This window comes from Taeniopygia guttata, chromosome 9 (genome assembly GCF_048771995.1).
Source record: "Taeniopygia guttata chromosome 9, bTaeGut7.mat, whole genome shotgun sequence".
Lineage (NCBI taxonomy): Eukaryota > Metazoa > Chordata > Aves > Passeriformes > Estrildidae > Taeniopygia > Taeniopygia guttata.
The window spans coordinates 23,581,623-23,607,620 of NC_133034.1; the positions used below are offsets into that span (position 1 = coordinate 23,581,623).

Consider the following 25,998-nt stretch of genomic DNA (forward strand, 5'->3'; position numbering starts at 1 on the left):
CTGACCTCAGTAAATCCAGCACCCTGAGGAATCCCAGGCCGGGAGCTCTGTGCTCAGGGCTGCTGCAGATGGGCTCGGGGTGGGTTTGCCCTGATGAGGCTCTTACATTGTGAGAATCCAGAGCTTCCCTCTGGCTGCCCTGGCAGGTCTGGGACCCTGGCAGGGGTCAGGAACCCCCCTGGACAGAGCCCCCAGAGACACTGTCTGTGATCTCTGCCCATGGAAAAGAGTTTTCAATCTTACAGGATGAATTACAAGCTCTGAGTGTTTGATATCAGTAATAATTAAGTGTGGCACGGGTGCAAAAGTAAAATTTTAGGATTCTAGATTAGGGGTTCAGAGGGGACAAGATGGAGGAAATTGGGTGTGCCTTGTCCTTTTTCTCCTTCTTCATGCCCTCCATGTTTCACTGTGGTGTTGGCATTTTTCTGTTGGTTCAGGCTGGGGACACACTGTCCAACGTAGGTGACAGATATTGGCACGTTATTGTAAATCCAGCACAGGTAGTTTCTGGTATTTAATGTTTGTACCATCCCACTGAGGGCAGAGCCCCACACGCTGCCCTGCAGGACAGAGCTGCGGCAGGGCAGCAGAACATGTTAGAGATAAACAGAATAAACAACCTTGAAACAGCACAGACCAATTATGGCTTCTGCTTTGGCAACAGGGCAGAAAGACAGAGACTTTCTACAATCTTGGAATCATCAATACCTCAGATTCCGAAATTATGTGATGCTGCCTTTGGGTTGTCAGCAAAAGTCCTGCAGATTAGTGTCCTCTGAAATCTCCCTGAGCAGCTCTAATGCCCTCAAATGTGCTTGCTGTGTCTCGCTGGGAAGGCTGCATGAGACAAAACACTAATTATTAGTGTAAAAATAGAATTTCTTTTCATTATTCCGATCACCGTGCGCTTCTCCGCTTGGGATGCGCCACTGAGAACTTCACTCCTTTTCCTAAAGTCTGGAAAGGAATTCAGAATGTGACCCTGCTCAAAACTGCAAGATGAAAACCAGAGGCAAAAGATTTTTTACCTTTCTCTGTAGTTGAATCCAGCGTGCCTCCTCCTACCCTGCCTTGCAGTCATTTACAGATATGCAAATGGAGGGAAAGAAATGGTGCTGTTTGCATCTGCATTGCACACCAAAAAATCAGAAAATGCCTCTGTTTTCACAGGTTTGCAGCAGTTTTACCATTCTGCTGCTTTTTTTTTTTTTTTTTTTTTTTTTATCCAGTTCAATGTGGTTTAGTCATATATTTAAAATTAAGGAATCAGTCTCTGCCTGGGCCATCCTGGTGTCCCTCTGGCAACCTGAAAACTTTAACTTCTACAGGATTTTCAGGGTGCAGAAGAGCAAGGAGAGGTGGGACTGGAGCCCTGGCAGAGAGTTCCAGAGTTCCACATCTCCCTTGTGTATTTAAGCTGGAAATTTGTTCAGGTTTGAGGGATTCTTCAATGGCCTTCAGGTAAGGCTGGCCCCAAATGGCTCCATCAGGAATGGATTCTCCCTCCAAAAAATACTGCTTAAATGGCAAAATAAAAGATTGTATTTTAAACAGCACAATTTCACAACTAAACAATGCTATTTTTAAATATTAAATAAGCAAGAAAGAAGATTTTGCACTAAATCCCACCTAAAGTCCTGAAGAAGTTGCTGAAGCAAGGAGATGGTTTAGCAGCTGAGGTATAACCCTAAAATCAGTTAGGGGATTTTTTGGGGCAAATATCAAGCATCAAATATTGGATCTGCCTCTATGGTTTCTTCAGAAGAATAATGAAAACAGCCTGTTAAAATTAGTAACCTTTGGGAGAGCTATACTAAGAACTGAGCTGAATTTATTAGGCCCTGATTTGGAGTTGTAGGTATGAAGAGGAACCATCACAGATAGATTTACACACTCTGGTCACTGGCTGGAAGCTTTTGTGGTTTTGTTTTTGTTTTTCCAGTACTCTGCATAGAGGGAATCCTTGGCACTCCCACAGTGTAAATTATTTATTATTATTATTAGTAGTAGTAGTATAGTAGTAGTAGTAGTAGTAGTCCTTATGTAGTCCTTACACCTTCAGAGTAACCTCAGTGGGAAAGTGCAGAAGCTTGCTGGGAGGTAAAAACAGCTGCTGTAAACCTATTTTCATAGATTTTTTTTTTTTTTCCCTAAAATGGTTAACACAAAAAAACCACAATTAGCCTTGAATTATCCTGGATTTGTTGGATATTTAGCTTGAAACATTCACATCACCTGGCCTGCAGTGGTACCATTTCACTTCAGCCGCCAACTTCACCCCTTGGTATCGCTCAGCAAGGAGGGAAGGGCAAATCAGACAGCACCAGATCGAAAATATGCTCAGAATTTGGCAACCTGATTGCTGCTGACCACCCAGAGGACAGGTGTGACACGTATTTATGGGCCTGATTGTAAACCAATATCCGTCCATTTCGTTTATGAGCCCATTACATGTTTTTTTATTTTGACAGTTCCACTGCCATGTTCCCGCAGTCTTCTGGCCATAAACTGTTCACAGGAGGATGTGGAGTTTATTATTTGGTGTGTGGGCACTGAGCACCCCACAAGCTGATCAACTATGGACAATTTATTCATTGGATTTTAAGCCCAGTTAAATCAACAGCTAAAAGGGAGCCTCGCTCACACTCCCTAGAACTGCAAACATTTGATGCTGTGAAAGCAGGGAGGAAATTGTTACGGATTTTACATTCCAACATTGCCCTCATGCCTAAGATTTTATCTCTATTCAGGAATCCCAGTGCTCAGAGCTTGTTGTAAATCTGATTATTTGAGATTTTTTTCCCAAAGTTCTGAAAGGTGACTTCCCAAGGAGCTGGTATTTCCCAACTATCCAGCCAGCCAGGCAGGGATGGATGGTGCAGAAAGAGAGAAGATGAATGGAAAATAAAAACCCTAAACACAGGAGCCTTGAAAACTTGCAGATGTGCACAAACAATCCAAGAATGCAGGTGAGCAGACATGTGGCTGTTTGTGTATCCATATATCCACGTATATACTTCCAAGAAGATGATTTTAACCAATTCCATGAATTCAGGGCCAGGATATGAAATGCCCTGAACATTACTTAGTCACGTTGATCTAGAAAGCTTCAATCCTTTCATGTTACATTTTTTATGTCATTGTTGCTATTGGAATCTGGTTCCAAATCTCCTTTTTAATGGATTTTCCTCCTGTGTTTATTGACAATATATTTATTTTAAGGAGCGTAGTATATGATCATAAACAATTTGTCCCTCAACATGAACAGCCACAGAATTGTGAGGTTGTGACCTCCTTAGCCAGTCTCTGCCATCCTCTCCATCAAACATATTTGGTACCAATCAAAGTTCAAAATTAAGAGCAATTTCTTGTTCTCTCTCTGATGTTATTTGTTGAGAGCAAAGTGTTCCCTTTATTTTTCAACATAATCTTTTATAATTCAAAAATATTGTCGTTTTCCTTCCACTCTTCCATTCAGAATGATCCTAATCTACTCTTTCCTGGGTGATTCTGGCTTCCTAGACCTCTGGTTCTCTTTGCACATCCACATGTAATGACTCCTTGGATGAAGTGACCAAAAATGCCAGTTCCCAAAGTTCCTGGTGAAAGAAATTTGGTCTTTTGTAAAATTGCCAAAAACCTTGGAATTTGAAAAAGAAAACCAGAAATTTCCCTCTTCAAAAAAATTATATCAGAGAAGGAATCAGGGAACTCCTGCATGTAAAGTAGCCACGATATTTGATTTCTGATGCCAATTTCCAGAAGGACTCCTGAAAATTGGTGGGAAAGAGGGAGAGCAGTTGTCTTCCAGAGGTCACTTAGAGCTGGAGGCTGAGGAGGACACTCAGCTCATTTTGGCTCTCACCATTTCATAATTTTAACGTAAGAAATATTACATCCTAAGTGCCTGCTAATGAGTTAATGCACCACACACTGGAAACCCAAGAACTGCAGTGTTTGGTGTTAGGAGAGAGCCACAAGTTCAGGCCCCAAACCTCTTTGGCCATTTTTAGAGGTGCATTAATCCACAGCTTCCTTTAGGGATAAGTGAAATGGGAGTGAGTCATCTCATCTTGAACTTCCCAGTGAGCCCATTTTGGATGAAAGGTCACCTTCTGTCCTTGGGAACAAAACGAAATTGGGGCAAGAGTTGCAAGAGCAGAGCAGACAATCATTGCCATTATCCTCTCCGTGGCTGGTGACCTCCTTTTTCCATGAGATTAAAATGACTTCATCTCACTAACTCTTATCAATCAGTTCTGTCTCCATGTCCTGACTGTCCTCGAAGAGGAAAAATCCTGGAATCACAGAATGGTTTGAGTTGGAAGGGACCTTAAAGCCCATCCAGTGCCACCCCTGCCATGGGCAGGGACACCTTCAGTGTCCCAGGCTGCTCCAAGCCCCAGTGTCCAGCCTGGCCTTGGGAACTTCCAGGGACCCAGGGGCAGCCACAGCTTCTCTGGGAAACTGTGCTAGAGCCTCACCACCCTCACAGCCAGGAATTCCTTCCCAAATCCCATCTAATCCTGCTCTCTTGAAGCCGTTCCCTGTGTCCTGTCCATCCATCCCTTCTCCAAAGTCTCTCTCCATCCTTCCTCCAGCTCCTCCAGGCCACAGTGAGCTCACCCCAAAGCTTCTCCTCTCCAGGCTGGACAACCCCAGCTCTCCCAGCCTTTCCTCCCAGCAGAGCTGCTCCATCCCTGGGATCATCCTGGAGTCTCCTCTGAACCATGCCAGGGATCTTCAGAAAAGGAGGAGAGGGGGAAGTGGAGAAGGAACAGCAGTAAACAGAAAATTCTGGCACCGCTGGACTGAACGGAAGTGGCACCACCGACATCACTAAAAGTCTGATCTGAAAAGCAATTTAGAATATGAGCTTTTCTTTCCAAATGAGCAGTAAGTGCCTTCCTTCACCCAGAATTTGGTGCTTTCTATTACATTTTGAATTGATTGGCTTTATGGCCCAGTGCTGGGGAATTGCCCTAGCATGATCTCCTCTGGCTCGTGTTTCTAATTCTGGCAACTCTAAATCCAGATGCCCTGAAAATCCAGGCTGTTGCTTACAGCACATACTGGAGGTTAATCTCCATTTCTGTGTACCCAGGCAAAATCCAGGAATTGGGATGTATGGAAGATTAGCCCGCAAGGTGAAAAGGAAAGGAAGCCAAAGAAGAAATTGCAATAGAAAATGTCCACATGCAGAGTGTGGAGGTGTCAAAATAAACCCCAACCATTATTCCACAACAAGAATCCAAGCAGGTTTTCTGCATTATCTAGGATTTTTCTAATGGGAACAGTGAAATTGCCATCTGAAGGTGTGTCCTGCCACCAGGGTCTGTGGGTGATGGATGGAGAGATTCAGAAAACAGAGTTCCAAGTCCATGCTCTTCCTCTCTGTGGTCCATGTTCAGCCTCCTTTAGGACATTAAAACCTCCACTTGGGCTGCCAGGTGACAAGAGGCCTCTCTACTGAATAAAAAGGGTTGAAAAGGCTGCAGCACATTGTGGTGATGGAGGAAAAGAGGTTGTGGACAGGTGGAGGTCAGACTCTTCTCTCACATACCAGCTGATAAACAAGAAAAAACAGCATTTCATTGTGCCAGGAGAGGTTTAGATTGGGTATTAAGGAAAAATTCTTCACCAAAAGGGTTGTGAAGCACTGGAAGAGGCTGCTCAGAGGTGTGGTGGGATCACCATTCCTGGAGCTGATTTAAAAACACCTGGATATCCATTAGGGACGTGGTTTAGTGCTGGGTTAATGGTTGGGCTGGATGATCTCAGGGATCCTTTCCAAGCTAAGAGGCTCCACGATTCTGGATGTGGCTGCAGGAGGGGGGGAAGTGCTGGAGGAGCCCTCTCAGGGCTGGAGGGTGGCTCAGAACTCTCAGCTTGGGTGGGAACACATCACCCTGGGGGTATTATTTTGCCTTGGATCCCTGCACGAAATTCCAACTACTGCCAGAGGAAGCTGTGCATGCCCACCCATGGCTCTGATCATCCCAGGAAAGGCTGAGGAGAAGCTCATATAGCTCATATATAAGTGGAGTGTGGAGTTGTTTTGCTGTTTTTTTTTTTTTTTGACACTGGCTATAATAAATATCAACACATTTAGAAAAAAAAAAATTGGGCTTAAAGGGAGGAAAAAAGCTACAGCTGAGTGTGGTTCACTAGAAGGAAATACCCAAGGCTGTTGAAACATTAGATAAAAAACTGATCTTGTAACGTCAGGAATCAGCGAGGATAACAACTGTCAATTTTGTCCAATAAAACCTCCCTTTTATTTTGCCTACTTTGCTCTTTTATTTTTAATAGCTATCCATTAAAAATATGGCACCCACAATTTGCTGGTATTTGCTGTTCTGTTTTAATGCTGTCTATTAGTTCTTCCCTCCTTTCCTTTTAATATTTACACATATCATCAAATGCTGGGCAAAATTTCTCTGCTGAAAAAAAAGAAAATCCCATGAGTATAAACCAATCACAAATAACTTGTAACTGAGGCCATGGCTGGAATTTCTGTGCTGCTCCAGTGTCCCATTGAGTTTCAAGTAGCACTTTTATATTAGAAATAATTCATGTTAATATCATGTGGTGCATTATTATTTCTTAGCTTCATCAGAAAATAGCACAACTGTCCTGCAAAAAAAAAAAAAAATATCAACAGTTATGCCTAATAAATAACTGATAATGAGTGGGCTAAGAAAAAATTGTGGCTAGGAGCATCAGTTTGACTTAAGCTACTCCAGCCTGAAGGATTCCAGCTGGAAAAGCCTAGTTTAAAATTCTTACACTTCCTCCATTTCATGTGCACTCAGCAATGCTTATGCAGCTCAAATAATCCCTGCCTGTACTGAATATATGGCGTGGCAAATGCCAGCAGTGTATGGAAAACAGGATCCAGCCTCCAGCAGAGCAGCCAGAACGGGATGAAGGGACCTGAGCAGCAGCTGAGCCTTGGACTGAGCTCTCCCGGTGCAAACAGGACCCTCCAGCAGCCAGGAAAGCTCTGCAGTGGCTGGAGGGGGACAGGACAACCCCCTGCATCCGATTTGGGAGCCCTCGTAGGGAGGCTGAGCTGTTGATCCAACAGCATGGGAGGTTGTGGGCCCTAAAACACCCCTGGGACAGTGTGACAGAGATTTAACAGAAATAGTGTCCTCCAGAGGAGGGCTAGAGGTAAATTCCAGCTGATGATTCTGTTTCTCTGTCTGTGTTTGTTAAATTAATTAAGGAACAGAGAGGGAATAAGAAAAGTGAAGCCTCATCAACTGCTTCACTAACTGCTGCACAAAGACTCTCAATTCTGACTGTCCTCTATCAACATTTTCAAAAACACTAACATGTCTTCTTCTTCTTAAATAACTTCTAATATAGAATCCCAAGAATATTTGAAAGGCTCTCTCCAAATAAAAGGGAGAGGGGAACTTCAATATTGAATATGAAGACACCGTGCAGTATAGGAATCTCATGGGGACAAGGAGAGGAGATATAAGGGCAGAGAAGGAGGTTAAGCTGAGCTTTGAGCCCAGTCTAATGGCATGAGCCTCTTGCAGCCTGTGCAGCTGGCAGTGTTTCTGCCCAAGCAGGAGAGCAGGAGAGCTCAGCTCTGTGCTCTGCACAGCTCTGGCCTTCCCTAAATTCCAGGATTTCCACTGAGGAGCATGGCAGGGAGAGCCATGGGATGTTCCTTCTGAGCTCCTGGAGCATCTCTCCCTGGAGCACGGGACTGGCAGCTCTGCCAGGCAGGAGATCCCAGCAGGGATCAATGATCCCATCAGGGAGCAGCACACCCCGCTGGGATCTCCCTGCTCCCCTGCCAGCCTGGGCTTCCACAGCTTCTCCTGCCCCGGAGCTGGCAGCTGGAGCCCATCCCTGCCTGCCCTGCAGGGTGGCCAGGGCTTTTTGGGCAGAAATGCAGCTGGAGCTGTGTTCTGACCCTTCCAGCACCCCCAAACTCTCCCGACCTTAACAAACGCAGCGGGCCGGGAAGCAGCTCCCATTTGCAATAATTACAGCAGAGTTTCCCTCCCCATTGCACTGCCTATTGCTTTTGTCCTTGCCATGGGTTGCTGGAGACAGAGAGACTAGTAAAGCTCAGAATATTTCTTTCTGGACAGTCAGGGCGAGCTTTGGGAGAAAACTCCCTCTTTTCTCTCCACCGCTGCCACTTGTGCTGGGAAGGGCAGGGAAGGGAAGGGGATGGTTCCCACTGCAGGCTGCCTGGAGCACTCCGTGCCTGCTGAGCAGTGACTGCAGCAGGGGAACGCTCTCCTCTGGTGGAAACGGAGCCTTGTAAGGATGTTTCTGCAAGGTACAATAATTGCTCGAGCATCCACCTCTAAGTTGGGTCTCCCTCCCTTATTCTCAGAATAAAGGGGGAAAGGTGCATGTCAGTATTTCAGTGCTGGCAAGAAGCAGCCAAAGGGCACCTGCCAGCGCCCACCCTGCTGACAGCATCCCCACAGCTCCGGAATGGGCTTTGGCAAGGAGATAGCTCGCTTGCCAATAATCATAATTATCATTAATAACCGAGTGACGTCCTAATCTGGGTTACATCAGCCGTCCCCTTCCCCGGAGCTGCTGCCAGTCACACTCGCGCCGAGCAGAGACACGAGGGCCGGGAGCTGCTGTGGCTGGAGGAAGATGAAGGGGATGGCCCGAGGTGACTTCTGCCTCCTGGCTGAGGGGACAAGGGGACATGGCCGGGACAAACCCTGCAAGAGCCGCCTCTCTGTGTGGATTTGAGTCTCCTCAGCGCTCTGGGAAACTGCGGGGGCATAAAGGCTGGAAAGGGAGGTGCGGGGCCATCCCCTCCCTCCTCCTCTCCCGGGGCATCCCTCGGGGCTGTCCCGTGTCCCAGCCGGGCAGGGGGCACAGGGGTGTCCGTGTGTCCCTCCCTGCCTGCGGGGCAACGCGGCGGGATGTCCGCGCATCCCCGCAGCGCTCCCTGCTCCGCATCCCAGGGCCATCCCTGCCCTCCGCCAGCCCCTCTGCACAACCCGACGGCCGGAGCCCTAGAAAGGAAAACGAGCGATATTCGGGGGCGTTTGGGAAAGTTGCAAGGTCAAGGCTCCCTCCCCCCGCTCACCCCCACCCTGCTCCAGGGGAGGCATCCATGGGGAAGGGGGGCTGCCCCCCAAACCCAGCGGGGTTTGCTCCCTTAGGTCGCTTTCCTGAGTTGCTGCCAACCCCCTCCGTGCGAGCTTGTTGCAAGAACAAACTGTTGTGATTCCCCCTCCGGCCCTTTTTCCCCGCCTCCCCCCATTCCGAACGGGGGGTGTCAGCGCACGGAGCCCGCCGTACCCCATGTCGCTCCCGCGTCAGAAAATGAATGATGCAGCAATTTAATTAGGAGGGAGCGCTGCGTCCATATTGCACCGCTGGAGGAGAGCTCGGCAGCCGGGGGAAGATGCTGCGCGTCCGCGGGCGCGGAGGCTGCGCCCCTGCCCGCGCAGAGCGGCCCCGGGGCGGCGGGACCCCGCGGAGCCCTCCGCACGTCCCGCCCGCGCCCGCGGCTCTGCCCCCCAACTTTTCGCTCCCGAGCCGCGGTTCCAGTTAAGTCTCTCCCGGCCGAGCCACCGCGGGGTGCGGGAGGGGGATCCGGGGAGCGGGAGGGATCCGGGATGCTCCGGCAGGTACGCGGAGATCCGCGTGCGCGCAGGGATGCGCAGGGGTGTGCGGAGAGAGCGGGGCTCACCTCCCGCCCTGCCCGCAGCCCTTCCCTCCCGGCTGGCCGAGCCCCGGGGCGGACAGAGCCCCCAGAGCCCCCCGAGCCCCCTGCGCATCTCACCCACCAACTTTCCCCCGCTGCGCGCCCCTCCGCGCCCCGCGCAGCCCCGTTACCTGCGGCGGCTCCGGGGCGGGCGGGCACCGCGGCCCCTCCGCCTCCGCGCACACGGGGGAGGATGCGGGAGGTGCGGGAGTGTCCCCGAGGTGTTGGGCTCCGCGGGAAGCTGCGGGATCCCGGCGGGGCTCGGGACGGGCGCGCAGCGGAGCGGAGCAGCGCTGGATGCCGGAGCGGGACCCCCGGGCTGCTCCCCGCCGCAGCCCTCGGCTGGCACTCGCAGGCAGAGCAGCTTTGATTTCCTCCAGACTTGGGCTTTTTGTTCCGTTTTTTTCCCTCTTTTTTTTTTTTTTCTTTTTTTTTTTTTGGAAAGGGGAGTGCGGGGTGAGTGCAAATTCTGCCCCACCTCGGCGGCTTTTTTCCCTCTCTCTGATTCTTCTCAGGTTTTTTTCCTCCCCCATCTGCCCGTTTCCCACTTCCCTTCCTCTCTGCCAACCAGCCCCCTCCTTCCCTCTTTAAAAAAAAAAAAAAAAGGAGGGAAAAAAAATAAAAAGGATCGAGAAAAAAAAAAAAAAAAAGGCAAGGAAAAAAAAACTGTGTAGTCAGGGCTTCCCAAATGCGCGCCCCCGACCTGGAGCCGAGCGCGCCCCCTCCGTTTGTTCCCCTTCTCGGAGCTGATTTTCATGACGTGGAGGAGCCTGATCCAGGGCAGGAGCGGCAGCGCACACACACACACACACGCACACACACACACACGCACACACACACCCGCACACGCACACACACCCGCACACGGCCCCGCAGCGCCCCGCACCCGCGCACGCCGCGCACCCGCGCTCCGCCGCCGCGCCCCGCCGCTGCTGCTGCCCGGAGAAGGCGGCGGCGGCGCTGGAGCCTGCAGCAGCCCCTCTCCTCCCTCCTCCATTGAGTGTGCCAAACAGCAGCTCTGCATCCTAAAAAGGATCATTGAGGGGCTCATTGCATTCCCAGCACGTTTCAGGCTTGCTTTTTTTTTTTTTTTTTTCTCTCTCCTTTTTATTTTTTTTTCCTCTTTTTTTTTTTTTTCCTTTTGCCTCAGCTTCAGCAGGAGTAGAGAGAGAGGGAGAGAGAGCCACAGAGAGGGAGAGGCAAGACAAACCAGCAATCTTTAAACTCGAGCTTTCTTTTCTTCCCCCCCTTCCTTTCTTTTGCCTTTATATATTTTTTTTTTTTTTTTTTTTTTTTTTTTTTGGTAACGATGTGCTAAAATCTCTCCTGCAAACCGGTAAGTACAACCTTTCTGGATCCTTTTGTTTCCGCCTAGGGTCAAAGACACCCCCCTCTTCCAAAAAGATATAATAATCCTCTTTATTTATTTTTTTATTTTTATTAGAGCCCTTGCAGAAGAGAACTTAAGTGGCTAATATTTTGCAAAGGAGACAGAGAGATTGATACTGCAATATAGCTCTCGTCTCTCTCCCTTCTCCCCAATTAGATGCTGGTTTTAATTGCAGAGGGTATTTCTCTTTTCGTGCTTTCAACCATCTCCTCTTTCCCACAGGGGAGGGTTTCATTTGCAAGTTGATCCTAAGGATTTCTGTTCCTCTGGCATTTCTCTCCCCTAAATGCATCTTTCTGCTCTTAAGTTTACGGATCGGGGGCAATTTTTTCTAGTTCTTGCACGAGGAAGGCAAAAAGGACCTTTTTATTGGGAGATTGAGACTAAAAGCAATGATCGCTCCGAATCATTCTAGTGGGCATTTCAGGGATTCAAGGAAGGCTGCATCACCACCGGTATTATTCCCATCCTTAGCGTTTCCCTGTGCCCATACATTTAAAATATCTGGTGAAAGGAAGGGTGAAACCATATGTTGAAGGAGCTGCATCTCATTAGGGCAGTGTTATTTTCATCTGATTGGAGAAGAATGGTGTCTTCATTCGGAATCGTGTATAGTAGGATAGAGAATTTATCGGCTGGTAAGTGTCAAGGTATTTTTTTTTCTTCCACTTTCAGCTTTTAAACCGGGTCTCCTGCTTGGTCCTGGGGGCACAAAATGCCCTAATCCAAGGCAGGCTGAGCGTTTCAATCCTAGGTGCCTCTTCAGCTGTCACTTCCCTTTAGATCTGCTGATCGCATGGGCATGTGCTTTAGAAAGATTAATCATCTCTAAATGCTTTAATCAGCTAAAATGACTAATATGTGGTGTGTATTTATCTGATAATATACCAGTTGCATTAATTGACCGGCGCTTTTTGGGAGGGGAAGATTTCCTTCCCGAGCAGGGTGGTTAACCATTTCTGGGGTAAAGATGCTGTGGGGATTTCTGAGGGGAACCGTTCTGCCAGGGACAGCAGCAAAGCTCGCACATTGCCTGGAACTCGCGTGTGGAATCCATCGAGCCGGGAGGGAGGGAGATGCGAGGGTGGAGGTTCAATAACTTTGGGAGTTTGCATGGATGAAGGATGTGGTGCGACACTGGAGAAATGTGCCCACACTTGGTGTGTTTTCCCCCCCTGGAGTCGAGGCGGGCTGTGATGGCTCCCAGGCTGAAATTGCACCCGGGGATGAGATCCGGGCAGTTCCGAAGCCTGGGAAACGTGGAGAGACGCAACACGTTCGGTGTGCTCGTGGTGCCGTGTGGGGCTGCATGTGCTGTCCTCTTTATAGGTGGCATTTACCACGGGGAGGGGAGCAAGGCAGGCTGCTAGCGCGTGATGGAGCCCTCTAACATCTCTCAAGTATAAATCAGGGCAAGGCTCGCCCAGCCGACACCCCTGGAGTTGGTTGGGAACGTCTGCCCAACAACTGCTGAACTTTCCAGGAGCCCGACATGAGTCCAGCAGGTAGGGGCTTAGGAAAAGGAGAGGGGCAGGGCAGAAATACTGAAATCTGTGTTTCTCTTCCCATTGCAGTTTTGTAAACATCAACAAATGATGAAACCTTCCACGGCAGAGACGCTTCATAAAGGAAGGATGTTGTGGATAATTCTCCTAAGCACAATTGCCCTAGCATGGACTACACCTATTCCCTTGATAGAGGACTCGGAGGAACTGGATGAGCCTTGCTTTGATCCATGCTACTGTGAAGTGAAGGAAAGCCTTTTCCATATACATTGTGACAACAAGGGATTTATAAATATTAGTCAGATAACAGAGTCGTGGTCGAGACCTTTTAAACTTTACCTGCAGAGGAATTCCATGAGGAAATTGTACACCAACAGTTTTCTTCACTTGAACAATGCTGTATCTATTAACCTTGGGAACAATGCACTGCAGGACATTCAGACGGGGGCTTTTAACGGGCTCCGAGTTCTGAAGAGGTTGTATTTGCACGAAAACAAATTGGACATTTTCAGGAACGACACTTTCCTGGGTTTGGAAAGTCTGGAATATCTGCAGGCAGATTACAATGTCATTAAACGGATTGAAAGCGGGGCATTTCGAAACCTAAGTAAATTGAGGGTCCTTATCCTAAATGACAATCTTATCCCCATGCTTCCCACCAATTTATTTAAGTCTGTGTCCTTAACCCACTTGGACTTGCGGGGGAACCGCCTCAAAGTCCTTTCGTACCGCGGGATGTTGGACCACATTGGCAGGAGCCTGATGGAGATCCAGCTGGAGGAGAACCCGTGGAACTGTACGTGCGAGATCGTGCAGCTCAAGAGCTGGCTGGAGCGCATCCCCTACACCGCTCTGGTGGGGGACATCACCTGCGAGACCCCTTTCCACTTCCACGGGAAGGACCTGCGGGAAATCAAGAGAAGCAAGCTCTGCCCCATGCTGTCCGACTCCGAGGTGGAAGCCAGCCTGGGCATCCCTCAGCTGTCCTCCAGCAAGGAGAACGCGTGGCCTACGAAGCCTTCCTCCATGCTGTCCTCCTTCCATTTCACCGCTTCCTCTGTTGAGTACAAAACGTCCAACAAGCAGCCCAAGCCCACCAAGCAGCCCAGGGCGCCCCGGCCTCCCCCGACCCCCCGTGGCCTGTACCCCGGGCCCAACCAACCGCCCGTGGCTGCCTACCAGACCCGGCCCCCCATCCCCATCATCTGCCCCACCGGCTGCTCTTGCAGTTTGCACATCAACGACCTGGGCCTGACGGTCAACTGCAAGGAGCGGGGATTCCACAACATCTCCGAGCTCCTGCCCAGGCCCTTGAACGCCAAGAAGCTGTACCTGAGCGGGAATTTGATCCAGAAAATCTACCGCTCCGATTTCTGGAATTTTTCTTCCTTGGATCTCTTACACCTGGGGAACAACCGGATCTCCTACGTGCAGGACGGGGCGTTCATCAACCTGCCGAACCTCAAGAGCCTGTACCTGAACGGGAACGACATCGAGCGGCTCACCCCGGGCATGTTCCGGGGCCTGCAGAGTTTGCATTACCTGTACTTCGAGTACAACCTGATCAGGGAAATCCAGCCGGCGGCCTTCAGCCTCATGCCCAACCTGAAGCTCCTCTTCCTCAACGACAACCTGCTCCGCACGCTGCCCACCGACGCCTTCGCCGGCACCTCCCTGGCGCGCCTCAACCTGCGCAACAACCACTTCTTGGCGCTGCCGGTGGCCGGGGTGCTGGAGCACCTGCACGCCATCGTGCAGATCGACCTGAAGCTCAACCCCTGGGACTGCACCTGCGAGCTGGTGCCGCTGAAGCAGTGGCTGGAGGCGCTCAGCTCCGTCAGCGTGGTGGGCGAGGTGCTGTGCGCCAGCCCCGAGCCGCTGGCCCGCCGCGACCTGCGCTCGCTGGAGCTGGCCGCGCTGTGCCCCGCCGCCCTGCGCCCCGCCGCCGCCGCCGCCGCCGCCTCGCCCCCCGCCGCCGCCGCCCCTCCGCCGCCCGCCGCCACCGGCGCGGCCGCCTACGAGCTGCCCCCGGGGGCCGCCGCGGCCGCGGCCGTGCCGCTCTCCGTGCTCATCCTCAGCCTCCTCGTCCTCTTCTTCTCCGCCGTGCTGGTGGCCGCCGGGCTGTTCGCCTTCGTGCTGCGCCGCCGCCGGAGGAAGATGCCGTTCCGCGGCCCGCGGGCGGAGGCGGCGGACATGGGCGCGGTGCCGCTGCGCTGCCCGCGCCTCTTCCCCGAGGGCGGCGGCGGCGGAGGAGGAGGAGGAGGAGGGGGGGGACCCGGGGAGCGGTCCCCGGAGAAGGCGCCCCCGGCGGGCCACGTCTACGACTACATCCCGCACCCGGTGACCCAGATGTGCAACAACCCCATCTACAAGCCGCGGGAGGAAGAAGAAGCGGCGGGCGGCGGCGGCGGCGAGGCGGCCGAGCTGCTGCGGGGCGGCGGCGAGCGCGGCTTCGCCCATCCCGCAGCCCCCGCCGCCGCGCCGGAGCCGGTCAGCAGCTACCGCACCTTGCTGGAGAAGGAGCAGGAGTGGAGCCTGGCCGTGTCCAGCTCGCAGCTCAACACCATCGTGGCCGTGCACCCCCAGCACCCCGCGGGCGGAGGGCTGGCGGCGGGCGCGCTCGGGGCGGCGGCGGCGGCGGCGGGGGGAGCCCCGCGGGACCGCGACCGCCCGCCGCCCTGCGCCGTGGGCTTCGTGGACTGCCTGTACGGCACCGTGCCCAAGCTGAAGGAACTGCACGTCCACCCCCCCGGCATGCAATACCCGGACCTGCAGCAGGACGCCAGGCTGAAGGAGACCCTGCTCTTCGCGGCCGGCAAGGGCTTCCCGGACCACCAAACCCCCACAAGCGAATACCTCGAGTTAAGGGCCAAACTCCAAACCAAGCCGGATTACCTCGAAGTCCTGGAGAAGACCACGTACCGGTTCTGACCGCCGCCCCGCCGCCCGCCCGGCCCCGCCGCCCGCGAGCAGAGGATCCAGCTGTGCGCTCTGCCCCGCCAGATGTGCGCGCTGCGGGGCAGGGCCCTTCTCAGATCAGTAATCGACGAAGTGCCTTCGCAGACTTTTGCCAGCAGATGTTAATCGATCATTATTTTTTTATACTGAAACTGAGACTTTGACTGTGCCATGTCTAAAGGTATATTATTATTATTATATTATTATTATTATTATTATCGGGGATCTTTGTATTGATCCTGATTAAGTAAATTCTATGTGTGTCTCTTTCTCTCTTTTTTGTTTTCGCTTTTATTTTCTTTATTCTTGTTGTTTGTTTTGTTCGTTGGCTCTTTTATTTTCCCTTTTTTTTTTTTTTTTTTTTTTCCGTTGGCAGTAGACTTCCTTGATATTTTCCCTTGGAGGGGAGGGGGAGGGAAGATGGCATTTTCTGGCCTGCTTTCTTCTTGCCCATCATGGCACAGATTCTGTACATTTATTTAACAGAGAGAGGAAAAAAAAAATAATAATGCAAAGAAGCAAACGAGCGCAGTTTGCTGCATGCCTGGAAACTGCAAGAGGGAAGGGAGGGGAGGGTCTTGCTCGAATGTCTCACTCTTGTCTCTCTCCCTCCCTCGCACGCACACTCCTCACCCTCACCCTCCGCGCACCCCTCGCCAGCCCAGCCCTGCCAGGGGGTCTCGGGGGCCGCGGGGGAATCCCGGAGCAGTCCCGGGGGTTGGGGGAAGCCACCCGGAGCCGAGCAGCCCAAAGGATGTCACCACGTGGCGCACACACCTAGGGGATGCTCAGTGACACTTCGTCATGACGCCATGGTTTTTTGGAGGACATCCGCACTTTCCTAATAAAAGCGACATGCAAATATGCAGAGAAAAAGAGAAAAAAAAAATAAAACCCAAAAGCTAATGGGCACCTCTCACTAACAGCTTTGTAGGAAGCACTTTTAATGTTTTCTCTCATGCACCCATACACGCACACACGCACACACACACACAAAGGTACAACAATGTGCATATATTTATTCTGTAATTTCAAGTGAATATAAATTGTAAAGGTAATGTTAAATCATTGTACAGTGATGCGTCTGGTATAGCTTTCCTAATAAAACGTTTTGAAAAAAAAATGCAGATATATATATATATATATAGACCCCCAAATATATATATATATATAGGAATACAAAGCTTGAACCTTAAACTTCAGCTTCCTCCACAGAGATTTCCTTCCCCCTCATAACCTTGAACGCTATTTTATTAATAACAGTTCAATGCACTGTGATGTTAACAGAGAAAAAACCCTGTACAGCGTGTCTTGCCAAGATACCACCCGAGACTGTCACAAATCCGATTTGCGATCCGTATCCCTGCCGCACTGTCCTGACAGTTAAAAATATCGGGAAAATTGGGAGCGCATCCCTCCGGAGCGCTGCTTCCCGGCCTGCTGGAAGCACCGGGAAACATCGCGGGGATGTTGCCGGTGCTGGCAGCGGGGTGAGCACGCAGAGAGCTCCCACCCCTCCGGAGCGGGGATTTAAACCGCATTTCCAGTTCGGAATGGGGGGGATGCGATCTGGGAAAGCGAAGCGTCCCAGCGGCCGCGCCGCGCTTCTCCCACCAAAGGCCATGGGATTCCCGGGCGGGTCCCGGTTGGTATCTTGTCCGCGTTGGGCTCTGGTCCCCGGCGGTGTCCTTCTGTCCCGGCGGTGTCCGTCTGTCCCGCCGCTGTCCCTCTTTCCCTCTCTCTCCCCCTGTCCCTCTTTGTCCCCCTGTCCCGGCTCTGTCCGTCTGTCTCGGCTCTGTCCCGCTGTCCCAGCTCTGTCGATCTGTCCTGGCTCTGTCCCTCTCTGTCGATCTGTCCCGGCTCTGTCCCGGCTCTGTCCCGGCTCTGTCCCAGCTCTGTCCGTCTGTCCCGGCTCTGTCCCCCTGTCCCGCTCTGTCCCGGATCTGTCCGTCTGTCCCGGATCTGTCCGTCTGTCCCGGCTCTGTCCGTCTGTCCCGGCTCTGTCCCCCTGTCCTGGCTCTGTCCCTCTCTGTCCATCTGTCCCGGCTCTGTCCCGGCTCTGTCCCGGTTCTGTCCCAGCTCTGTCCGTCTATCCCGGCTCTGTCCCGGCTCTGTCCCGTCTGTCCCGGCTCTGTCCCGGCTCTGTCCCGGTTCTGTCCCGGCTCTGTCCGTCTATCCCAGCTCTGTCCCAGCTCTGTCCCGGCTCTGTCCCGGCTCTCTCCCGGCTCTGTCCTTCTGTCCCGGCTCTGTCCCGGCTCTGTCCGTCTGTCCCGGCTCTGTCCCGGTTCTGTCCCGGTTCTGTCCCGCGGGGCGGGCGCGGAGCGCGGCCCCTCTCGGCCGCCAGGTGGCGCCGCAGCCCCAGCGCTGAGGCGGCGGCGGGCCCGGGCTCGGTGCGGGGATCGATCCCGGGATTGATCCCGGAGCCGATCCTGGATTCCATCCCGGAGCCGATCCTGGATTCTATCCCGGAATCGATCCCGGAGCCAATCCCGGATTCCATCCCGGAGCCGCTCCCCACGCCGCTCCCTGTCCCCGTCCGCCTCTCAGAATGTACCCGCGGGCGCCTTATCCCTGAGCGCTGCCCTGAGAGCCTTCAGAGAATGGGGCTAATCCAGAATTCCCCAACGTGCCCTTCCCTCTGCATCATTTGCTGAGCAGCCGGCAGGGTGGTTTATCCACGTGAATTGAGGTTATTCCCCCAAAAGTGCTGCTGGGAGCGCTCCTGTCGCTGTCCCGATGGGACCGGGGTCTGTCACTGCCTGGTGACATCGGTCACCTCTTGGTCACATCGCCAAGGTCACCCTGCCCACCACCTGCCCTCTTTCCTTGGGGAACAACCCCTCACAATGCGTTCTCACAGAGATAAACCCATAAATACTTGTTGTCCCCACAATGTCGCTATGTACAGCTCTGGGCAGGATGCTCGTGGTGAGCTTTTCTCTTGGAGATCCATTTCCCCAGCCTTGGTAGCAGCCGTGTGTGTCTGGAGATGGGGGGACAGCTCCGAGCCTCTGTGACTCTGGTGACACCCTCATGCCGGCAGTAAAAATATTGCACATTGCAATTTCCTCTGTTGAGTCGAGATTGTGTTTCCTCACTGCTGCCTTCAGCTCTGACCCCTTGGGGTTTGCTCATTTGTTTGTTTTGTTGAGTTTTTAATAGATAGTGGAAGAGCATGCACGTGCTAAGAGTATTAAACATGCGAGTGCAAAGGCCAGATCCTTCTTATCATAATTGTAATAATTACATTGATAAGCCTACATGCAAGTGATGCGTGGAGTTGTATAAATCAGGTTAAAGTACAACCCCCAGTGAGAGTGGTGCTGTATACATTTGGCAATGTCCTCAAAACCCCAAGTGTTCATACTTGTATCCAAATAGAGTAAGGCCGGTTGCAAATAATGTTTATATTTTAATTAAACTGCAGAAAGGCAAGAGAATTTCATCCTTACTATTGGCAGTAATCTCACCCATGGACAGTGAGCAGATCTATTTATTCAGTGGAAATAAATTTGTTCTATGAGAATGGAATTTTGTATTAAAAGAGATGGAATTTTTGGCTTACGTTGAGTTATTTTTCTTCCCTTGCGTAGGAAACTTCCTTTTCCTTGTGAACTGAGATAATTTGGGGATGATTTGCTCTGGAAGTGTTGACAATGTCTAAGTGTGATATCTAAAGGGTGTTTTGATGACTTTTATTTTGCTTTTTCATTGTGTTGAGCTGAGGCTGAGTGGGTAGCAGCATTCCTTTCCCACTGGGGGAAAGAAAAGTGGATCCATCATCTCTGACCTGCCGTGGGTGACACTTTGCATGCTCCAACCGAGGTTCCTCCTAATTAATAGGGAGCATTAATGATAATTCTGTCTTTATCAGCAGTAGCATTGGTAGCATTAATGCTACTGGGAAGGAATCAAATAAAGTCAAATGATCTGCAGTTGCATTAGAGCTGTTTGATGGGATACTATGTGAAATAAATATTTTTTTTAGCTTATTTCATGGTTGTACAAGTACCTGGTGTCAGCCTGAGCAGCTCAGCTGGTGGTAGTAAAACCTGCAGCAAGTGTTTGGTTTATTCCCTCACTGACCATTGAAATTTTTCCTACAGGTGGAAAAGAACAGCAAGGCCAGGTAAGCCCCAGTGCCAGCCAACAACTGCACACAGGGAAATGGAAAGGATGATCCTGGTGCTCAATTATTGGTGCTTTTTGTATTTTCTGGACGTTGCCATTGATGTCACCACCACATTGTACCCTAGTTTAAAAATTCTTTTGGAAATGGCTTCATGGATCTCTTGAGTGTATCAACAGTGATAGAACGATGTCAAATGTTATGGGATGAGTAATAATCTCAATTTTGGAAAGCCTGTTGCCTTCTGCTGTGATTAGAGTGTTACTGGAAAGTGAGAATCTCATTCCTTAAGAGATTCAGTGAGCATGAGTTAAGCTGTGGCAGCTCCAGATTTTGTCAGAGATCTTTCCAGTCAAAACCACCTTTGAGTGTGGCAGCACAGCTGATTTGGTTTTAAACCAGAAATATCTGGGTTTGTCCAGCTTGTGTTCTCTGTGAGAACCTTGAGAGCACCAGGAGGGAAAGGTCTCTCCAAAGTGTGAGGCTGCCCTTCTGAAGCACTCGGGTGTGCCAAGTGCTTGATGATCTCTGTGCTGCTTCCAGCACCCACTCCACACCAAGAAGATGCCACACTTGGGGCTGAGGTTTAACAGAAATATTCACGTGAAGAGCAACGTGTAGAAATGTAGAATTTGGCCCTAAGTATGGGAGTTCATTGCTCAGGACATTTCTTTACCATGGGTGTGACTCCTGGCAGCGCTCCCGCCACTCCAGGGTGAACTTGTCCCAGGATTGCCATTCATCCCAAGGCACTGGCTTTTACAACGTGGATTTATGGACACTGGGAAATCAGCCTGCTGTGCACTGCATATTCCTATTTTCTGAGTTTTTCCAAGGCTTGGTTTTCAATCTGTAGCTGAGGTTCTCCGTGAATTTATGTATGTATGTATTTGTGTGCACACAATTATGTATTTATGCTGTACACAGTACAACAGAGTTTTTTGTCCATGGAAGAAATGCAAATCGACCCAGGATGTAGCTCACAACAGCTCTTTGTGCAAAAATTCCTATTTTTTAATTCTGATGTGAATGAAAATATTTTTTCCAAGTTCTTGAAGTATTTCTGGTTTGATCGGGAAGTAGAAGAATTGGAATGTGCTTGGAAAGAACCCTTGAGTGGGAATGAGTAAAGGCCCAGTTCTGCTCCCTTGGAATCCAATGTTGAAACATCACATTATGCTCAGTTTTAGTCAACAGACTTGAATGAAGAGCAAAGTCTGATCTCAGAAAATTACAACATCTATTAAGTGGATTCAAGTATTTTGAGACAAGTACTCCATGGGACTGTTTCAGAATAAAATGAGTAATGGTACAGAGAAAATGGGTTTGCCATCAATTCAATAATTCTCTGATTGACCTCACTCACAAATTAACCAAACAATCTTTAAGGCTTTTGATTTGAAAGACAAATTTGTTTAGCTCTAATGCCATCGGTGACCAACTAGCCAAGATTATTAATGCAACAATTGCAAATTATTTGGAAATACTTTATTGGTATTATCTTTTTCTTTGAGTACAAGAATTATGAAGGTCCATTCCAACCCAGGGCATCTGTGTTTCTGTAGCTGACAGGCACTGACAACTGTGTTTCCTAGAACTTCTTTAAAATGTCTTTTCCTTGTTCCTTACAGTTTCCCAGTTGTAAAATTCTGTCATTATCTCAGTTTTGTTCAGGTTTTTGGGGCAGTTTGGCGGATTTCTATGAAAGCGTTGACTTTGCTCAGAGAGCAAAGAACAGAGTTCCCCAGGAGGGCGCTGGGGTGACACTTGCAGGTTATTTTTGATCCCTGTGGAAGTGTTTGGAAACACTTCCCTGTGGTGGCATTTTCTCTGCTAAATTGGTCAGTAATTTGGTGTTTCTCAGGATAGTGTCAGATGGATCATTTTTGTGGGAAAATGAGAGGAAAAGGCTGAAAAAGCAGAGCTGCAGGAATGCTCTGTCCCACATTCCTGCTGGGTGGTCTCTGTAGGGTGGGTGGTGCATCAATCCTGATATTTCTGAATGTTAAGGGTGTGGATCTGTGGGGTTTATTTTAATTAGAGGTGTGGACATGCCATAGTCAGCTTTAGGGTGCCTTAAACCGAAGAACAGATACTAGCAGAGGGCAGAGCAGATATGAAATATTAATGACCAAGTCCTATGTACTGTGTCCTGAATCTTTAATGTCCATTTACTTTTCCTAACATCTTTATTTTTCCACTAGAATTTTCTAAATCTCTCAAGAATATCCTATATATTCTGTGAATCCTGAAGAGGTATTGCAGGTTAGCCAAGGAATGACTCTCTCTGTACTTGGGAATTCCAACAAACACCACTGCCTGTGGAGGAATATCCTGCCCATGGCATGTGGCACAGCAATTTGGCTGGTCCCTGGAGCACGGTGCCAGGGAGGGAGGTTCTCTGCAGTGCTCAGATTTTGCAGTAGGAATTCCTGAATTGTGATAAATCACTTTTTTGGAATGGGAAAGACTTCATTTGTGCTGCTGCTTCTGGTGGCACTGCCATCCCTGCTGGCGGTGGTGGCACCCAGCACCATTCCTGAGGAGGGGCTCCTGTGACAGGTACTCTGAAAACCAACCAAACAACCAAAACAAAACAAAACAAAACAAAAAAAAAAAAAAAAAAAAAAAAAGAAGCTGAAGAAAAGTTTGGGCCTTTTTGTCCTACAGTGACCTTATCTGAAGTTAAGGACATTCCCCAAATATTACAGTGGCATTAATATACTATTTATGAGGGTTTTATGCATTTTTTTCTTGCTTTCCTTTGCTGTTCCAGAGACAGTAGATGGGTTACACCTTAAGGAATTACAGGAATGTATTTGTTGATCATTTTTTCAGGCTGTACTTGTTTAAAACTAAGTCAGTTCCAGCTGTAACTGTCCTAAACTGAGTTTTATAGAAAGATACATAAACCTTTGGTTCTCTACTTGGTCTCTAAATTATTTTATGTGCTTATATATATATATATAAAATGTCCATTATCTAAATAACCCTTGAACCAAAGTCTGTCTTTGAACTTTGGAGGCTTTGGCTTTGCAAATCAAAGCTAATTAATGGGTTGGATTGTGGGTTTGTTGGTGTTTTTTTTATTATTATTCTGTGATTATTCAGTTTGATTTTATCACTGGTATGACCAGAGAGAGAGGAACATAGCAGTGTGAAAATTCTCATAACAGTACTTCAATTATTGTGTTTCTTTGGAGAGTGAAGGAGCTCTTCTCCAAAGAGTGTAGGAACTGCTGCTCAGAGCTGAAATATCTTCCCTCTGCTGTGCCCTGGGAGTGCCCAGCACAGTCTGGCTCAAAGGCAAATGCTAGAAATGCCCATTTGTGAGATTTCAGGGTTGGATGGGCCAGCCAAGCTGCCCCACCTGACAAATCCAGTCCTTGTGGTCCTGCACTACTGGAGGCACCAGCCCCATGTGTGCTGGGAGCAATGAGAAAATTCACATTGTCCTGCTTTGGTGAAAAATGAGCTTTACAAAAATCAGGCATTGGTAATGGATGCTGGCCAGTTGAGTTTGTCTCTTTTAGGGAGCACATCCAGGTTTCTCTGGTGCTGTTAAACTGCCATGCAAGGGCAGGACTGACCAGTTGTCCCCAAAGCACTGCTGGAATAAATCTGTAGCTAAATGCATTCTTCTTAATCAGAGAGACATTTCCTGTGGCATCACTTCTGTTATGTTTTCTTGCAGTGATCCAAAAACCTGGCTGCTTTGGAAAGTGGATAGTATTGGCAAGCAAAGAAATATGGCAAGTAAAAAGTCTTTTTTAGAACCGTTGATGTCAGTGTTTTCTTCAAAAAAAAAGGGCAAGTCACAGCCCTGAGGGGTCCTGAGGAGGAGTCAAGGCACTTGTTAAGGCAGAGAGTAATTGTTCAGTCCATGCTTAATTCTCCCCTTCAGTTTTAAACCAATGAAGAGTTGTGGATGGATCCAGTTGATGCAGATAAATACATATATATGTATTCCTCCTGTTAGCAGTGGGGGGCTGTGACACTGCAGCCAGGGAGGCTGATGGAAGGAATGGCAATGGTTAAGCTGTGACAAGTGGGAATTTTGCCAAGGCTGGCAGTGAGAATGGCACCTGAAAGTCAAATGCCTCTCGCTGGCTTCGAGACAGCCAATAACTACATGAAATTCCTGTTGCAAACCCTTGTTTTAGAGCAGGCAGCAAACAGCTCCCACAACTTATTTTCCTGCTTTTCAGCCCAAGCTCTCACCAGCCTGCAGGTGACTGGCATCCCCAAATTTTATTTTACCTGTCTGCATGCACAGATCCCCTTTGGGCTGAGCACACACCCTGACCCCTCTGTTTGTGCATGGGGTGGAGACCAGCTGAAAACACAATTCTCTCTGTTGGGTTTTTCTGTAGAGTGTGTATTGCACCTCGAGAGCTCCCTGTGCCCCGCCTGGAGCGCCCTCAGCTCGCTGGCAGCCTGGCCAGCTTGGCCGTGGTGGTGTCCCAGGGTTTGCCAACCAGAGTCTGTCCAAGCCTTCAGAGCACAAAGCCCTGATGAGAAGGATCTCTAGCAGGTACGCATCAGGGAGAAGGAGGAGAACTTCCTAAAATTAGTTGCTGTCAGCTCCAAGCAGGAGCAGTGCCTCGTGTGTCACGGAAACGCTGAGTATGTGCTGCGTGTACTGCGTGGATATCTGAGCATGTACCTATAATTACACTATTGAAGTGTAAAATTTGAGCTTTGCAAACTTCTGGGAGGTTCAGGAACGTGGCTTGCTTTGGGCTGTAATTAAAATATGGGCATTTTGGTTTAAAAATAGCTCCTTTCCGACCTACATTCCCGATGTAGGTCAGTGGAGGCACTTCTCAGACATATTAGCATTTTGGACACTTAATCTTAGCAGCATATTGCATCTCCTAGAATAGGTTAGGAGAGGCAAGGCAGGAGGAACTGCTGCATCTCCAGTCACCCAGAGAGGTTGCCAAGTTTCTCAGGCACCAGAGAGGCAGAATAATGAGGATTATATTTAATTCTGGGCTGGAGAGACAACCGTGGGGTGTTGAGCAGAGGCAGCTCGGATCATCTTGGCTCTGTGGGGGAGGGAGAATTTATAACTCTAGCTGGCTCCAAAGCAAGCTGTGTGTGCATTTGCGTGTGTATGTATATTTATATATATGTATATACAAATCTGGATGTGTATATAACACCCTGTGTACATATGTATGTATGTATGTATATGCCTACAGTGTACAAAATGTGTATCTATAGAAATGTATACATTTATATGAATTTCTATTTCTCTATATAAATAGTCATGCAACTAGGGGAAATCACATTTCCACGGCGTGACCTTTTCTGTAACACTCCCCCAAAAAGAAGCTGCTTCCATTAATGTCATATTGGCACAAATGACTTAAATTTTCTTTTCTGTTTTGAAAGGAGTGGTGCTTAGTGCCTGAGCACAAGCCTGGAAGGTTTTTACTCTTCCAGAGGACTTCCAGTAAATCATGAGTTGCTCCAGAGCTGTTCCACATTTGTGAAATAAAGTGGTGGCCAAAATGACTCAGGGCTGGTTTTATAGGCAAAGGAAAGGGGTTGTTGAGTGTGCATTGGAAACCTCTGCCATGTTCTCAGAGTTCTGATGGTGAAATACCTGCACTGCTAATTACTCTGGTTGCTGTTAATTTCCCAGCAACTGGCTTGAACAGGGAAAGAAAAATTTCCTGCTCTAAAGTTAAGTTATCTGAAGTTTGATTATGTTGCCTCAGTGATGTATGGATTTCCATTTAGGGTCAGGATGTTGGGCTGTAAATCAAGAATCTGAGCTCAGTGAACATCTAGTTTGGGATGTGTCTTTTCTATTCTAATTGATTTAAAATAATTTCAATTCATCATCAGAACAAGCTATACCTTAATTCATGATAAGCTCAAAGAATTTCTCATTCATATCAGGGTGAATTTTGCACTTGACTTCGGTGGGGTTGAACGAGGTCAGAGCGTTTCATTCAGCACTGGCATAAAAAACAATCTTGTAGTTGTGCAACTATTAATTCAAATTGTAATTTTGTAATAAAAGCAGCCTAAAAATGATTTGCTAGTTATGTATTCTATGGCTATAGCACCTTTCTATGGATGTGTTGGAGTTGGTGTTGGTTTTCATTTTGTGTTGCTGATCCTATCTCTGAGTTTGGCCCTGAGCAGAACCAGAAGTGGCTCAGCCATGGGAATACCAGACCATAACACGCTGCATTTGAAAGGAAAAACTGATCCCTCAGCATTCCTTGAGCTGTGTGCCCAGGAGTGCTGCCTGATTGCTGAAATGCCACATGCACTGTGCAAA

The 25,998-nt window shown here is 49.2% G+C and overlaps 1 protein-coding gene and 1 long non-coding RNA gene across 8 annotated transcripts; one reads left to right on the plus strand and one right to left on the minus strand.

The window, feature by feature from the left end:
• Positions 1-854: 854 nt before the first annotated feature.
• Positions 855-10,508, minus strand: LOC140684712 (uncharacterized). Its single transcript, XR_012057404.1, has 2 exons — positions 9,847-10,508; positions 855-6,639 (listed from the first exon to the last, which is right to left on the minus strand). It is a non-coding gene; the product is annotated as an uncharacterized lncRNA (long non-coding RNA).
• Positions 9,237-25,748, plus strand: SLITRK3 (SLIT and NTRK like family member 3). Of its 7 annotated transcripts, XR_012057402.1 has the most exons (3): positions 11,058-15,749; positions 19,675-19,697; positions 23,392-25,748. XR_012057402.1 is itself a non-coding variant. In XM_072933473.1 (2 exons), the coding sequence occupies exon 2, from the start codon at positions 12,698-12,700 to the stop codon at positions 15,539-15,541; it is 2,844 nt and encodes a 947-aa protein (XP_072789574.1). In that variant the 5' UTR covers positions 9,237-9,557; positions 12,680-12,697; the 3' UTR covers positions 15,542-15,839. The 7 variants fall into 7 exon arrangements, 4 of the variants coding, with proteins under 4 accessions (XP_072789574.1, XP_072789572.1, XP_072789573.1 ...); XM_072933473.1 differs by lacking the exons at positions 19,675-19,697; positions 23,392-25,748 and adding an exon at positions 9,237-9,557 and having other exon boundaries at positions 12,680-15,839; XM_072933471.1 differs by lacking the exons at positions 19,675-19,697; positions 23,392-25,748 and adding an exon at positions 10,508-11,051 and having other exon boundaries at positions 11,328-15,839.
• Positions 25,749-25,998: the final 250 nt, after the last annotated feature.

Bases quoted from the DNA above. Each gene is read 5' to 3' on its own strand.
- SLITRK3 (XM_072933473.1), top strand. From the start codon at position 12,698: ATGATGAAACCTTCCACGGCAGAGACGCTTCATAAAGGAAGGATGTTG.